A 17,258-nucleotide genomic window follows, 5' to 3' on the forward strand; every position below is an offset into this window, starting at 1 on the left:
TTAAATAATCTCAGATACGGTCAGTTTGCACGTGTGCTTCTTGCTATTTTATCGCTTATTTCCAGCCATAACCACAACAATCCGGATTTCGTGCGTTAGATTTTACACGCATTCCCCCTCCCGACTCCCCGCTGTACCTCCCGCTAACGGATAGCAGCGGGATGTCAAATAGCATCCTCTCGCAACAGTAATTTATGAATTTCGCAGAAAACTCAAAATTTTATGAAACAGTTTTCAAGTCTTATTTAAAGTATTTTAGCTGGGGTCTTCCTGGTACCTCCCTCAGCAACTTTTTTCAGCGGATTTTTTTCACGCTTAGGCACGGAAAGGTTAACAAAATCAATGTATTTTCACTGTGTTTGAAGCGTAAGACTGATCACCTTGCATTTGTGTAGTAAATTATCGAGACACGATGCAAATGGGGTACAAATGCAATGATCCTATGCATCATTAAGTGCAGATAAAGCTAAGATGTTAAATATAAAAATTATTTATTCATATTGATATGCTAGCATTTAAAGTGGCGAGTTGTCATAAGAGTATATGACATTAAAAAATATACATAATTGATATGAACCGTCATCGATGAATACAATATTCTAACTGTCATAAATAATTTTATTAAAAACGCTCGATGAAACATAGTGTCACTAGCCAATGGTTGAAATGTGGTGATGACGTTTAATAACAAACTGTTCTGCGATGAAACGTGTCGTCAAGGCGCTTTGATGAAATTTAATAACAAATACCGTTTTGATGAAACGCTGCGTGCAAGTTGCAACTTGTCATCGAGCCCGGCGATGTAATAAGAGATTTTTTTTTATGAAACGCCATGCGTGAGTTGCAACCTTTCATCGTACCAGACAATGACAGTTGTTCAATGAAACGCTTTGCGCGAGTTGCAACCAGTTATCGTACCAGGTGGTATGATGATGTTTAATAACAGCTATTTATGAAATGTTCACATTACAACTGTTCATCGAGCCCGGCCGTGAAATCCAAAAACAGTTTTTTGATGAGACGCTATGTGCGGGTGTAGCAACCTGTCGGCGACTCTGCGATGCAATGTTGCAACGATTGGCCGGCAGCGATGAAGCCTTGCACCGCCTACGGTGGAGCCGTCATCACCGGCGAAGAGATGAAGTGTTATCTTGAGAGCGCGTGGAACGATAATGTCTAGAAGTCGGCGATGGATATTTGGGCGAAACCAATTAACGTCTTGTCATCCAAATTTTCACTCGAACTAACTGAATCCTGAAAAGAAAAATAATAATCACAATATTAATTTTCGACATTAAAATTGTTAAAAATACTTTGAATTTGTCCAAATTTAACATTATTATATTACAACAGAGATGAAAAACATGGGAAATAAAAGTGTGTCCAACTCAAAGTATTTCTCCGAACTGACAAATGAATTTAAATATCATTAGAATTATTACAGCGCGCCGCTGCCATTCTCGTCTTCCTCGTAATAACCAAGTTCGCCGGTATTTATTTATTTCAACGGCTTACGCCTTTGACAAAGTATATAACAATATTGAAAAACAATTATAATGAAACAAAACACCTGAACACAGTATAAAAAATATAGATACATTAAATAAAATCAACAGAAAATAAGGAAATAATAAAGAAAAATTAAATGTGATATTATAACATGGGTATGCAGCAAACTAACAATAAATAAAGTGTTTAAATAAAAAAGTATTGAAGTAACAGGGGCGATGTATCATAGCATAAACAGTAACACAAGTATAACACTTAGTACATTTTTATAATTTAGAAAAGAAAAAAAAAATTCGTGTTCGAAAAGGAGGAGAAGGAAGACGATCTCGAGCTCCGTACTTGCCTCGACTACTTCAAGTACATCTTCTTCAAAGTTGAGGTGCACTTTGTGGACAAGAGCATACCCAATGATCCAGGATTCACGCAGGAATTATCCACGCAAATGACGTATGATCAAATGGCAAGAGCTGTCGGACAGAGACTGAATGTAGATCCTTATTCAATTCAATTCTTTAAGTGTCTAAATTACAAAGACACTCCAGGGCAATCATTAAAATATTCATATGAAGGCAACCTTAAAGAAGTATTAACTTATTGTAAGCCTAAGCGCCCCAAAAAATTATTTTATCAATTATTAACAATTAAGGTGAATGAATTGGATAACAAAAAACAATTTAAATGTCCTTGGGTGGGTCCTAATTACAAGGAAGACAAAGAGTTGATCCTGTACCCCAACAAGAGCGGACGCGTGGAGCACATCCTGCAGGAGGCAGCCAAGGTGGTGGAACTTTCCCCCGAGGGGAGAGGGAAGTTGCGCGTCGTGGAGGTGGCTTGCCACAAGTTGCTGCCGGGCCCCGACACCGACATGCCCCTGGACCAGATCAACTCCACCACCCCCAGAAACTACCGCATTGAGGAGATACCCCATGGCGAACTCAATCTCAAGGATGACGAGATGTTAGTTCCATGTGCGCTCTTCTTTAAACAAGTTTATTCAACTTTCGGTATACCGTTTTACATCAAAGTAAAAAATAATGAGCGTTTTACCAATGTGCACTTCAGACTTCAGAAAAAACTTGATATTCCTGACAATGTGATTTAAAAGTGATAATTTTAATTGGTATAAAGATAAATTAAATAAATCTAAGTTTCCATGTTTGTTCGCTAAAATGTGGAGCCGTGAAATAGGTGAGTATTTGGCATAGTTTGAACTATGCAAATCAACAGCGCAAGAAGTATTTTGTCTCGTCCCATGCTGTCTCACATAAAAATTCACACAATTCCGAAGGACTGTCAAGAACATCATTTAATAACTTGAAAAGCAGCACTAAATCTGAAATTTCCCTTCTATCACTAATACATATTAATTTTAACTGCTTCATTAAACATTTATAGTTAAGCTCTTCAATTGGAAGGTTTAATTTGAAATTTATAAATCTTAAAAACCTATGTTAGACCTTCTCCATACTGTTTATGTGGGTAACATAATGAGACCAAACTGGTATACATATTCTAACAGGCTTCTTACTATAGTCCTTAAAATTTAGCTTGATTAAAATGACAGTTGTCAAGGTGAGACTGTTGAGGGGGATTGTACCGGATAGCATAATCCGTGAGGCGAAACATATGGGCGAAGGTGTATATTTTAAATTCTGTAATGTCCTGCCGGTAAAACAACTTTGTGACTGCAAATTGATTGTAGATCACTTTGTTGATCCGGAATATAAAAAAAGAGTTTCCCACACTCACAACACTAGATTAAAAACTAAGGGCTCCCTGTCTGTTCCCCGAATTACAAATTACTTCGGAGAGCGAACATTAAATTGCGTTGTTCCAAGATTGTTCAATGATCTCCCTCAAACCACCATTACCATGAAAAATCTTCAAATGAAAATAAAAGAACTGAAGAAATATCTTCTGGATACTTTATAGTGCCTGTTTATAAATAAATCTGTAAAATATAAATAAAATAAATGTAATATAAACCTGTCATAAAAAAAATAATAATGTGTCCCACCGAAAAGTCTTTAGACTTAGTGGGTAACAAATTATTCTGTCATGAAACTCATGTCACTAGTGATGGTAAATCACTGATCATGTACCGATCAAATCGATTTTATCAGTTTTTTCATGCAAACGTGAAACTCTGTTTCCAAAAATCGATTTAAAAAAACGCAAAAACAAGCCTATTATAGTGTGCTGAATACAATTATTCACCAAAAAATAAGACATTTATACTTTTTTCGTGAACATTATCAAAGAAATTATTTTTTATTTGATCAAATTACATTGATCAATTTGTCCCATCTGTAACGTTTGGCAAAATGATGTAACCTTGTAAGAATATCGCTAATTAAGAACAAAATTAGACTTCCATTTAGGAAAAAGGCAAAGTCACCAAATTCAATTTTATTTAAAGCAATTAAAAAGTATTACGAAATGGAAAAAAATATTTATGAAGAAAAAAACATATCAAAATTTAAAATAATGGTCAAGACATATGTGATAAACAATTTATAAATTAAATATATTTTCAATGTTATTATTAGAACACACATAACAATATGTATGATATGTGTGCCCTACTTTAAGATTTAAATAAATAAATAAATAAATAATTAGGTTTATTTTAGTTTTAAAGCTGATTTTATACATTTATGTTGACAATATTTTGAGTTTGTCCAAATTTTTGTAGACAAGGACTGGATTCAACTCCCTGGGGAGCTGTTTATATTAACATATAACAACAGAGATGAAGAACATTTAAGAGAAGGTAATATAGAAGCCCAGGTATCTCACCCGCATAAATAAAGGTTTCAGCTCTTTAACTTCACAAACATCAACAGATGAAAGAATTGAAGGAATATAGATGTTCGAATATAGGCAGAATGGTGAATGTTACACAGTGTGTAAAGTGGCCACTTAAACCAGCCATTGACAGGTCATAAGCCCTGTAGATGCCGGGGCTTCTATATTACCTTCTCTTGAATGTTCTTCATCTCTGTTGTAATATGTTAATATAAACAGCTCCCCGGGGAGTTGAATCCAGTCCTTGTCTACAAAAATTTGGACAAACTCAAAATATTGTTGATAAATTACCTGGTCCATGAAGAAGTATAGAAATTGAAAAAATAATATTTTCAGGCGTTGCCTAGTGTGTAGGTGAAATAATTCAATTAGATGAATCTCACCCGCATAAATAAAGGTTTCAGCTCTTTAACTTCACAAACATCAACAGATGAAAGAATTGAAGGAATATAGATGTTCAAATATAGGCAGAATGGTGAGTGTTACACAGTGTGTAAAGTGGCCACTTAAACCAGCCATTGACAGGTCATAAGCCCTGTAGATGCCTGGGCTTCTATATTACCTTCTCTTGAATGTTCTTCATCTCTGTTGTAATATGTTAATATAAACAGCTCCCCGGGGAGTTGAATCCAGTCCTTGTCTACAAAAATTTGGACAAACTCAAAATATTGTTGATAAATTACCCGGTCCATGAAGAAGTATAGAAATTGAAAAAATAATATTTTCAGGCGTTGCCTAGTATGTAAGTGAAATAATTCAATTAGATGAATCTCACCCTCATAAATAAAGGTTTCAGCTCTTTAACTTCACAAACATCAATGGATGAAAGAATTGAAGGAATATAGATGTTCAAATATAGGCAGAATGGTGAATGTTACACAGTGTGTAAAGTGGCCACTTAAACCAGCCATTGACAGGTCATAAGCCCTGTAGATGCCTGGGCTTCTATATTACCTTCTCTTAAATGTTCTTCATCTCTGTTGTAATATGTTAACATTTATGTTGATTTATATGTCAAGCATTGTATTAAAAAAATAAATGAACATACCAAATACGAATGATTTTTCGTGTGTCAATATAAATCACTCCTTAGACGTTACTACAAAGTTATGTCGTCACTTTTTCTGACAACTGTCACTCTAATCATGCTATATTTTAAGGACTATACATCAACAGACTTAATTAAACTCTCTCGGTGTTCTAATAACAAAGCCTAGGGTTTTTGTGGCTCTATTTACCATCTCATTCATATTGGGAACAAAAGTATCCAACTATCTCTACAGAATTAACAGCTAAATCATCAGTAATATTGCTTCTGCTGGAACTATGCGAAGTAATGTGTCTCATATCTGGAAAACGCTAAGTTGGTTCTTCGGGCGATGCTGTAGATCTTTGGTAGAGAGAGATCACTGACCAGCCTAAAGGTGACGGAGGAGGGGTTCCCCCCCGCCGCGTTCTGAATGAGGCGGCACACGTTCTGCGCGATGGCCGTCACGTCCCGCGCGTCGATGAGCCCCGCGCCCTGCAGCTCCCCGGCGATGCCCATGGCGGAGTCCTTCCCGGGGCAGTACTCGAACCGGATGTCGTCCAGCTCCAGGAGGCCATTTCTGGAAAGGAATTCATAAAACTGTAATTTTCACAGCAAGTGAAATAATTTCCTACGAGGAATCCAAATTTTCAGGATTATCTACCATCAGAGTACAACATATTTTAACAGAAATTAATCCATAAAGATAAACAATAAAAACTTGATCTTTGCCACTAATTTTTAATTTGAGCTTGTCCAAATTTTTGTAGACTAGAACTGGATTCAACCCCCTTGGAAGTTATAAGACAAAACAAAAAAAACAATGTTTTGAGTATGTCCAAATGCTTCCAGACTGGCTGGATTCCCTCCCTTAGGGGTTATTAATATTTAAAATTGTTGCACCAGAGAGGGAAAACATTTTTGATAATAGAATATGGAAGTCTAGGCATTTATAGGGCTTATGATCTGAGCATTTGAACATACTCAAACATTGTTGAATTACTACCTGGTAAAAGAAGAAGTATAAAAATTGGAAAATTGTTTTCAGGCGTTGCCTAGTAGGAGATTTGGTTGAGCCGGATGAATCTCACCCACGTGACAAAGGTTTCAGCTCTTTTACTTCACAAAAGTCAACAGATGCAAAAGTTGAGGAAATGTGGATGTTGAAACATGGGCAGAATGGTGAATGTTACACAGTGTGTAAAGTGGCCACAAAAACCAGCCAATGACAGGTCATAAGCCCTGTAAATGCCTAAACTTCCATGTTCCCTTCTCAAAAATGTGTTCCCTCTCAGTTGAAATCAATTTAAATATGAATGACTCCCTAGGGAGGAAATCCAGCCAGTCTGCAAGCATTTGGACATACTCAATAAAATTTAATTACGCTCACCTTATTCTAAGGACCATGTTGATCGGCTCCAAATCGTCACTATTGGCTGTCAAAGATCTTTGTTCATAATCAGTCTCCTGAGAAAGAAGACAAAGACAAAATTTAGTAGGACATCGATTCTCCTTTCTGTGCCGTATCAGGCTTTCTCGACGTCGGCAATCACTCTAGAGTCCTGCGCCGACTGGAACAGCTCCTCGACCCGCGCACTCCCGTCCAGCTGCGAACGTTCCTCGGCCGGGGCATCTGTCGCCTTCCAACTCCGCGCATTCCCTCGATCTTCGCTGTAGAAGCGCATATTTGGATAGGACATCGATACAAACATAAAAAAGATTTTGTATTGCGTAGTAGTACTAAAGAAATTATTCAAAACTTTATTTTTATCTTTTATACTTTGGGAATGGCGGCCTCCGTGGTGCAGTGGTCAAGACGCTTGACTCACACACGGAAGGTTCCGGGTTCGATTCCCGGTGAGAGCACAAAAATTAAAAAATGTGATTTTTCTCAAGCCTGGGTGTAATTCACCACTGTAATTGGGCCTCCTGGCCTGTTGTGGTGCAAAAAAAAAGAAGAAAAATAAGAAAGAAATGGCAGCCTCCGTGGTGCAGTTGGTAGGACGCTTGAATCACGTACGGAAGGTTCTGGGTTTAATTTCCGGTGGGAACACAACTTAGAATACAAGCAATTATTATGTAAATAGAATTTTGAATCGGGTTGTGGTCCTGTGGCTAGTGTCTCGGACTCACGGACCAAAGGTCTGTGGTTCGAATCCCACTTTACCCCAACTTGATTCCCATTTTCTAATAGTGAGTTATTTACAACTCGTTGAAAATGGCCCTCAAAATTAAATACTTGGGTAAATCATAAGAACGCAAATATTTCTTTTTCTAAAAAAAAAAAAAAAAAAACCTGCAATATGTGTAATCAGAAATTAAATTGTATTGATATGAATAACATTTCTTTAACTTCCTTTAAAAGTGTAATTTCCAAAAATAATTCAAGTTATGATGTTGCACCTTGAATCCGCAGCCTATATTATGCAGGTTATGTGTAGTTCTGTCTGTGGGCACATTGTAAATGTACACTGTATGGTCAACTGTAGTTGTTGATTGATTTGGTGTTTATTTTGTAGAACTCCATATTTAAACTTATAATATTAGGAATCAAACACTGATTTGAGTCTACTGAACACTTTATTTTATTTTTACAAATATAAAAAGAGTGAATGCGAGCAACATAATGATTGGAGCACTAAGCACAGTATTTTCTAATAAAAATATGTCAACCGAAGCTAAACCGGCAGTGCACAAAGGAGTTTTAGTTCAAAGGAGTCCCAACACTTATGTATGGAAGTGAAACATGGAACTGGCAGAGGAAGGATGAAAGCCGAGTGAACGCGGTTGAAATGCGATCTCTTAGACGAATGTGTGGGAAATCAATGTATGACAGGGTTACAAATGATGAAATCAGGCGAGAGTGTAAATCTGAGACAAGTATAATTGATAAGATTAAGAAAGGATCTCTGAGATGGTTTGGTCACGTCGAACGAATGGACGACGAAAAAATGGTAAAACGAGTATATATGGCGAAATGAACGGCAACGTGAGACGAGGCGTAAAAAGTGAGGAATTGTAAAATTGAGGAATGTAAAAACGTGGCTTTACTGTACCTAATAATGTAATATATGTAAATTGTAATTGGCAATTTTGTACATTTGAATAAATTACACTATTCAGTCATTTCCCGCAGACTGAATTATTTTAAAATAAAATTCCGGTGTTTCTTACCGTCTCGCTGTCGCTGGAGTCCGCCCTGTCGAGGTGGTTCATCGGGCGCCGGTCGGGGGAGGCGTCGGCCCGGCTGAACTGCGCCCCGGCTTCCTCCTCCGCGTCCTCGTCTTCCGACCAAAGCCACTCGCCGCTCACCGAGCGGTGAAGACGCCCGGAAGTGCCGGCTTGCCGCTGACTGGCCTAAAGGTAGGAGTGAGGGTTTATTGGTATTGAGGTTAGGTTGAGTCCTTTGCCTCCGCGCACGAGACGTAGAATTAATTGATTGATTTGGTGTTTATTTTGTAGAACTCCATATTTAAACTTATAATTAGAAATCAAACACTGATTTGAGTCTACTGAATACTTTATTTTATTTTTACAAATATAAACATATAAAAATAAAACTTCGTGACAATTGTTTCGCCTTATTAGGGCATTTTAGGTTCGGCATTAGACAGGCATTAGGCATTTTAGGCATTAGACATTCGTTTGAAAATGCCCCAATAAGGCGAAACAATTGTCACGAAGTTTTATTTTTATATGTTTATATTTGTAAAAATAAAATAAAGTATTCAGTAGACTCAAATCAGTGTTTGATTTCTAATTATAAGTTTACGTAGAATTAAGTTAACATATTACAAAAAAGATGAAGAACATTTAAGAGATGGTAATATAGAAGTCTAGGCATCTATCTACAGACGTATGACCTGTCATTGGCTATGTAGCATTCAGCATTCTGCCGATATATGAACATCTATATTTCTTTAATTTGTTGATGTTTGTGAAGTTTTTTTTGTAAGAAAGAAATATTAGCTTTCTTATAATATACCCAAATATTTCAATTTTGGTGACCATTTTTGATGAGTTGTAAATAACTCACTATTAGAAAATGGAAATCAAGTTGGGGTAGAGTGGGGTTGGAACCTCGGACCTCTGATCTGTGAGTCCGCAACACTAGCCACAGGACCACAACCCGATTTAAGTTAAAGAGCTGAAACCTTTATTTATGCGGGTGAGATTCATCAGATTGAATTATTTCACCTGCATACTAGACAACGCCTGAAAATGTTTTTTTTTCCATTTCTAGCCCAGTAGATGCCTAGACCTTTATATTACCTTCTCTTGAATATTCTTCATCTCTGTTGTAATATGTTAATATTAACAGCTCCCCGGGGAGTTGAATCTAGTCATTGTATACAAAAATTTGGACAAACTCAAAATATTGTTGCGAATTAAGTTAGATTACATCAACATGTTTTGAATACATCCAAATGTTTGGAGACAGGCCATAATAAATGCGACAGATTAAAATCTCAATAACTCTCTAAGAGACCCAGCCTTGTCTACAGACATTAGGACGTACTCAGAATATTGTTGAAAAAACAGAGTATTGTAATGAAATTTCCAAAAAACTTAAGTCTTCATTTTGAATAAAACTTTACAGCCTAAAGTTTTCAGAATACACGCACTTGATAATTAAGTAAAAATTAAGGCAGGCAAAATGTGACAGTTAGTAAAAAGTTCCACCTTGTGTACTCTGGTTTCCATAGTGGGTCCCGCGGCCAGCAGAGTCTGCGTGAGGTACTTTCTATCCTTGGCCTTCTTGAAGAAGGGGTGCTTCAGCAGCTCTCCGGCGGTCGGCCTCTTAGTAGGGTCCTTTTGCAGGCACTGCCAAATCATTTTCCTAAATGTCTTTCCGTACGCTCGATACTGCTCCTTATCGCCAGCGCCTGAGGGGACAAAATGCAATGCACTGTTAGTAGGCAGAATTGAAATATACATAAAATGAAAATATATTTCCCTATTCACATCAGCGGCGAGCAGTGATTTATTTTATAGGTAATCAACAAAAAATAATTATAAATTTGTACCTACATATAAGTACATAATATGCTCAACAATGTTTGAGTGTGTCCAAATGCTTGCAGACTGGCTGGATATTCTCCCAAGGGAGTTGTTCATATTAAAATTTATTTCAACAGAGAGGGAAAACATTTTTGAGAAGAGAATTCTATATTCTCTTCTCAAAAACGTTTTCCCTCTCTGTTGAAATAAATTTAAACATAATATGTTTGTCGGCCTCGTGGTGTAGTGGTCAACGATTGGCCTACCATGCAAGAGGTCTCAGCAGCTGGGTAGGAGAGGGGTAGGGGTTTGTGGAGGGACTGCTAGTCCAAGAAAAAAAAGTTTTTTTCCATTTTGAGATCATAATTAATTTTTTAAAATTACTTTATGGAAAAAAAAATTTAGGATTTTTTTTAAAGCTTCCCATGAGGAACGTTCCTCTGAAGTTTCGCGGTCTGGCCCTGAAACACCGCGTATAATCGCTTATTTAGGTAAGCTGTGCATAATCGCTTATTTAGACGATTCGCCCCTGACGTGCAGCTAGGCTTGACTGGGTGTATTATCGGTTGCGTATCACGGCTACATGTGAAAATGTATAACTGTGCAATGAGTATCAATAAGGTCGCCTCTCGCTCTTGACCGTTCTTGTGCAGTCAGGTCCAGTCTCCGAAGACTATCTTCATTTGAAAGTCTACACAGATAAATGCGACCTGAGGAAGATGTAAATGCGGGCAACAAAATGAACGGAGCACTAAGCAGAGTAATTAATTGCTAATAAGAATATGTCAACATTTATGTATGGAAGTGAAACATGAAACTGGCAGAGGAAGGATGAAAGCCGAGTGAACGCGGTTGAAATGGGATCTCTTAGACGAATGTGTGGGAAATCAATGTATGACAGAGTTACGAATGATGAAATCAGGCGAGAGTGTAAATCTGAGTCAAGTATAATTGATAAGATTAAGAAAGGGTCTCTGAGATGGTTTGGTCATGTAGAACGAATGGACGACGAAAGAATGGTGAAACAAGTATATGCGGCGGAAATTAACGGTAACGTGAGACGAGGACGACCGAAGAAGACGTGACATGATCAGATAAACCAAAATCTTAAGTCTGGTCACGTCAGAAGCAGACAGAACCGAAGGGCATGTATGACAAGACGTATGAATGTGGAAGAAGCTGGGAATGTATGCCAAGATAGACGTGTGTGGCGGTCCATTCTCTCTGCCTACTCTTACGGGGAAATGGCGTGATGGTAGTAGTAGTAGTAGTAGGAAGATGATAAAATATTAATTCAATTATTTATTTTTTTACATACCTGTGTCTAGATTGGGGGGATCATTTTGAAGAGTCAGCATCAGGATCTTCATGGGAGGGTACTTGTGGTATGGTGCAGTGCCGGTTGCCATTTCTATAGCCGTTATACCAAACGACCAAATGTCTGCCTTAAAATCATATCCATGATCCTGAAACACAAATATTTATTTTAATTTCATTTACAGTAAAACCCGAGGGTGATTGGTGAATTTTTGTTACATGAAGGTAAGATGGTCAGCCTTACACTTCAGGTACCAGTCCAAGGACTATGGAATATTCTAGTGTGAAAACACCTTTTTAAATCCTTTTATCATTATCACGATCACCCTTTTAAATAAATATTTCATATCAACCATGTTGAGAATCGAACCCGAGACCTGTTGCATGGTAGGCAAACGCGCTGACCATTACACCACGCGGCCGACAAGCATTATCGATACAAAATCAAGAATGGAGATCGGCGCTGGTTTTGGACACGTAGAGAGAATGGACAGCGAAAGAACGGCTAAGAATATTTACAATGCGAATGTTGATGGATGCAGAAATAGAGGTAGACCGAGAAAGACATGGCATGACCAAATCCAAGAAATACTCGAAGATGGACATGTCAAAAGTCGGAATAATCGGCGTGTGTGCATAAGAAGATGTGTGAATGTAATGGAAGCGAGATCTGTATGCAAAGATAGAATTATGTGGCGTTCTATCCTCTCTGCCTACCCTTACGGAGAAACGGCGTGATGGCTTGTTGTTGTTGTACAGTAAAACCCCTAAACTACATTATTCAACAGATTGAAAAAAAAATGTTAATAAAGGGTAGTAAAAAAAAATGTAGTATTCATATTGTCGGCCTAGTGGTCAGCGCGTTTGCGTTTGTTAAAAGATAATGTCGGTCAAATGTCCACCACGGCGTTGTTTAATTCGAGAGGTCCAATTTTCATAAGTTCTCTCATTAGATGAGCAAAGTAGCTTTAAAAATTTGACTACCTGGCAACACTTACAAAATGTCCATTTTGTTTTCTTTGACAATCTGACAGATGGAAAAATAATTCAATTTTTAAGAAATGCATTTGCTTCTTACACATGCATTTGCTACTTACACATGAAATGTGATTCCATCCTGTTTCTTTAATATCCCAGCAGTATTGTACGACTAATTTAATTAACTAATGGGTTAAAACGTAAAACTACTCCATTTAGAGTAGTTTAGTCGCCTTCTATTTGATGCGCGTATGCGGTTTCTGGACTATTCTTAATTCTATGGTACCACATATGTATCTAATGTAATTCTCATAGGCATCTGAAATGGCCGAGTTTCCCCTGACACAATATCTCCAGCCTCACCTGCTCCATGACCTCCGGAGCCATCCAGCAGGGGGTCCCCACGAAGGTGTGGCGCACCTTCTGGCGGGACATGTCCTGGCCCGTGGACAGCCAGGCCGACACTCCGAAGTCTGCAATCTGCACGGCGCCGTCTTCCCCCAGCAAAATATTGCCGGCTTTAATATCCCTGGAAACAAATAATCACGTTATATATATATAGTTGGATAATTTACATAGCGCCATTTTTGTGAAAATCACCTCAAGGGCGCTGTACAATTAATAAATATCCCAGTACGTCTTGCAGCTACAGAGCGCATGGACGGTTGGGATTAGTTAGTTAGTCGCGATTAGTTCCTCGTTTTCAATTAAGATCAATCAAAAATTATAACAGATAGGAGCTAGATTACAGAACGTCTTGCAGCTACAGAGCGCATAGACAGTTAGAAATTTAGCCCCCATTTACACATTTAAAAAATTGACAAATAAATTTAGTGTATTAATGATACTAAAAAAAAAATAATAATATGAACAATAAAAAGGAGTAAGATTACAACACGTCTTGCAGCTACTAAGCGCATAGACGATTGGAATTCTAGAAAGGTTTCAGCTCTTTAACTTCACAAACATCAACAGATGAAAGAATTGAAGGAATATAGATGTTCAAATATAGGCAGAATGGTGAATGTTACACAGTGTGTAAAGTGGCCACTTAAACCAGCCAATGACAGGTCATAAGCCCTGTAAATGCCTTGACTTCCATATTCCCTTATTTAAGGTAGTCTCCATCCCTGTTGTAGTTTGTTAATTTTAATGACCCCCGAGGGGGTGAAATCCAGTCTTTTGTCTATGAACATTTCGACAAACTCAAATATTGTAACAATATTTTTGTTTGTTGAGTTATATTATGCAAATGCGTTCAATATTATTATTATTTATTACAATGCTTAAAATATGTACACAAAAATAGGGAATTGTTTGGCAATAATTTAAATAGGACAAGTAGCAGATCAGAAAGTGTACTGTCGGTTCCAGGATGCAGAACTAAGTTCGCACAGAGACACTCTTTCCATGTTGGTCCAAGATCTTTTAATCTCCTACCCAAGGAAATACAAAATATAGAATCCCTTCCAAAGTTTAAAGCGGCTTTGAGGACTTGGATCAGCATGGAAAATACAGATATACACCTATTGTGAAAGAGTCGTACAACAGCATATTCTAAACTTTGATGTCTTAATTACATTGTTTATGTCACTTTCCTGTTATTTCTGTATGATTTTTTAATGGCGTTGTCATATTTGTGTTTGTATACCAAAAAATTCACCAAAAACAAGAAAAAAGGAATGGCCCACACTCAGACGTTTAAGTCTTTGTGGGCATTTTTTCCAAATTTAAGGCTATGTTTATTTTTAGAATATGTATTTTTTATCTTTTTCTCTTCTAATGTTTAATAAATATAATGTATAAAATATGTAATTTAATACATGCATAATATGTAACAGTATGGAAAAATAAACAAAAAAAAAAAAAAAAAAAAAATATGTATAATCTTAGAACGTAAACACTAATAATTACTGTGCTTAAGTGTCTCCGCGCTGTGTTCCATCAACACATTCACAAACATGACCGAGTACCTATAGTATAATGCTAGAGTGCTCTGTTCACAAATCGGTTAGAACGCTTTTATTTTAATGATTATTGATGTAATTTCTTTGTGTACACATAAAAACTTATTCGATTATTGAAGTTCAAGTATTTGGGAAGATAACTAAACGATAAATTTTACGGATAAATGCCTTTGTCCCTTATAACTAGACGATTTAAAAATCTCATCCGTGATATTTAGCGCTTGAAAATATGCCGCCGCGAACGGGTGTCGACAAACGTAATCTATGCTTAGCGGTGAAGGAGTTAATAGGATGGATGTCCTCCTTTTGCTTTTATAACAGGGACATGGAATCAATTAAACTTCGGCAATTTTCTTTCATTTGGTCATATCGAAACCTAGGGAAAAAGACATAAGACTTACTTTAACTAATTTAAGCAATTAAAAAGGCAATATTTTTTTCATCTCTGTGCAAATAATATTTATTTATTTATTTATACACGGCATTTCTGCCATTTACATATATGTGGTATAAAGAGTGCTTAGAAATAAAAATATTAAAAATAAAAAAAATCGAGTATGAAATATTAATATACTCGTACTGTACACATTATTAATTACTTGAAATACATACATATTTTAAAGAAATCATACAATAACAAAATACATTAATCAATCAAATTATAACTATTCCAACCCAATCTTCTGAAGATGATTTGCTCTTTTTGATAAAAATATGTTGGTCACTTTATTTTTTAAGTTAGGCAGAGATAAACTAAATATATCCAAATGTGATGCATATTCATTCCCGGTATTCTGTAATCTAACAATAGGTGAGTTATATTGAGCTACCGTTCGACAATTTTGACAATAAAATATTGTAGATGTTCCGCTTAATCTAGGTGGTACATAGAATGAAATCAATTTCAGTAGATCAGGGGTATCAAACATTGGTTTTATTATTTTATATAAAGTCGTAAGATCGGTCGATGTTCTTCGTTCTTGCAATTTAGTTAATTTAAGAGAGTCTAAAATTTTGTTATAATTTAATTGATTAGTAGAAAAACCCATCTGAAAATTAATATATCTAAGAAATTTATTCTGAATTCTCTCAATAGAATCTGAGAAAGTGATTTGATAAGGTGACCATATTGGAGAATTATAATCTAGTTGGCTTCTAACAAGAGATGTGTAAAGATATTTTAATGTGTTTATATTATTATAATCTTTTCCGGTTCTAAGTACAAATCCTAATAATTTTACAGCTTTGTTAGATATTTTAATAATGTGCTCTTTAAATAATAATTTTGAATCGAACAAAACACCCAGATCGCTCACGGTAGAAACATCAGTAATTTTAATTTGATTTAACATGTAATTAAATAGAATCGGATATTTTATTTTATAGAATCTCATAGCTTGACATTTGCTTATATTGAGTTGTAATTTATTTTGTTGGCACCAGATGTTTAATTTGGACAAATTATGGGACAAAATGTTACAATCGTTGTTACAATATTGATGTGGTTTTCAAAGTTAAAAGTTCTTCTGATGTCAAGCCGAGGTATTTATCATCTCACCTGTGTATCTGGCCGTTGCTGTGAAAGTACTCCAATCCTTTGAGGACTTCCTTCAGCACCGTGGCTATGGTGGCTTCGTCGAACACGCCGTGCTTGCAGTTAGCCACGCGCATCTTGTGCTTAATTACGTCTAGCAAACTGCCACCTGCAAATACGACATTATTATTATTATACAATCTAAATATAAGTGATAATGCATTAAGTGCGCCATATTATTATTCATCATCATCATTTTCATCATCATTTTATTTATTCATATATATGTACATTACAAAATAAAATATCTTAATTCATACATATAGAAATAATTAGGTAAGATTAGGTATATGTAAAAAAAACACATTAGTATACATAATATCCAAAGAATAATATGTTAAAAAAGTAAGAGAATCTTGTAACGAAAAACTCCCTCAGAGACGTGAAAAATGTCAATGTCCAAAGTGATATTGTTCAACATAGAGATAGCCCTTCCAACAGGCATAACCATTGGCAGGTTGGTCCTGTATATTGGAATGTGAAACAGTCTATGTTGACGCTGTCTAAGGTAATTATCAGGAACATAAAAGCTAATGCTCCGCATAATTTCAGTGTTTATTTTAGTGTATTATGAGTGTTCCAACCGATTGTAATGCTATACTTGTTGAGAAAAATTAATTTTTCACAGAAGAGGGAAAATGCGTAGTATTAAGACGTGGTTCATGTACCAGGATTAAATTTTAATGTCTGACCAAAGTTTTGGTTATAGTTTCGGCCAATAGGGTTTTTTTGTGTTTTTTATTTTTTTGTTTATTTTATTTTATAAATTTATTGCATAAAATTAGTATACATATTTAATAACAGGGAATCTATATAAAACTAATTAATATATATTTTTTATTTTTTTTTTTTATTTATTTCTTAAGTTAGCTTATATTAAAACTAATATAAACTATTATGTACATTTACATCATCTATATATATTTACATTTCCTTACAGTAACTTATACATTTATTTTTAAATTCTTTCAGACACTTTTCATTCTTCATACATTCAGGCATCTCATCATACATTTTTAAACCCTTATACATCAAACAATTTTGCGACTCAGTTCTT

The 17,258-nt window shown here is 36.0% G+C and overlaps 1 protein-coding gene across 1 annotated transcript in view; it reads right to left on the bottom strand.

The window, feature by feature from the left end:
- Positions 1–895: 895 nt before the first annotated feature.
- fray (oxidative stress responsive kinase frayed) overlaps positions 896–17,258 on the bottom strand; it is a 39,673-nt gene continuing 23,310 nt past the window's right edge. Inside the window, exons 4-11 of the mRNA XM_088236611.1 lie at positions 16,166–16,310; positions 13,004–13,169; positions 11,664–11,811; positions 10,028–10,230; positions 8,519–8,701; positions 6,735–6,811; positions 5,732–5,924; positions 896–1,254 (exon numbers count right to left, since the gene is read on the bottom strand). Of these exons, the coding sequence (XP_088092737.1) occupies positions 1,177–1,254; positions 5,732–5,924; positions 6,735–6,811; positions 8,519–8,701; positions 10,028–10,230; positions 11,664–11,811; positions 13,004–13,169; positions 16,166–16,310 (1,193 nt within the window). The 3' untranslated portion in view covers positions 896–1,176. The remainder of the gene's footprint in view (positions 1,255–5,731; positions 5,925–6,734; positions 6,812–8,518; positions 8,702–10,027; positions 10,231–11,663; positions 11,812–13,003; positions 13,170–16,165; positions 16,311–17,258) is intronic.

This window comes from Micrasema longulum, unplaced genomic scaffold (genome assembly GCF_059751315.1).
Source record: "Micrasema longulum isolate JH-2025_06_02 unplaced genomic scaffold, ASM5975131v1 h1tg001583l, whole genome shotgun sequence".
Lineage (NCBI taxonomy): Eukaryota > Metazoa > Arthropoda > Insecta > Trichoptera > Brachycentridae > Micrasema > Micrasema longulum.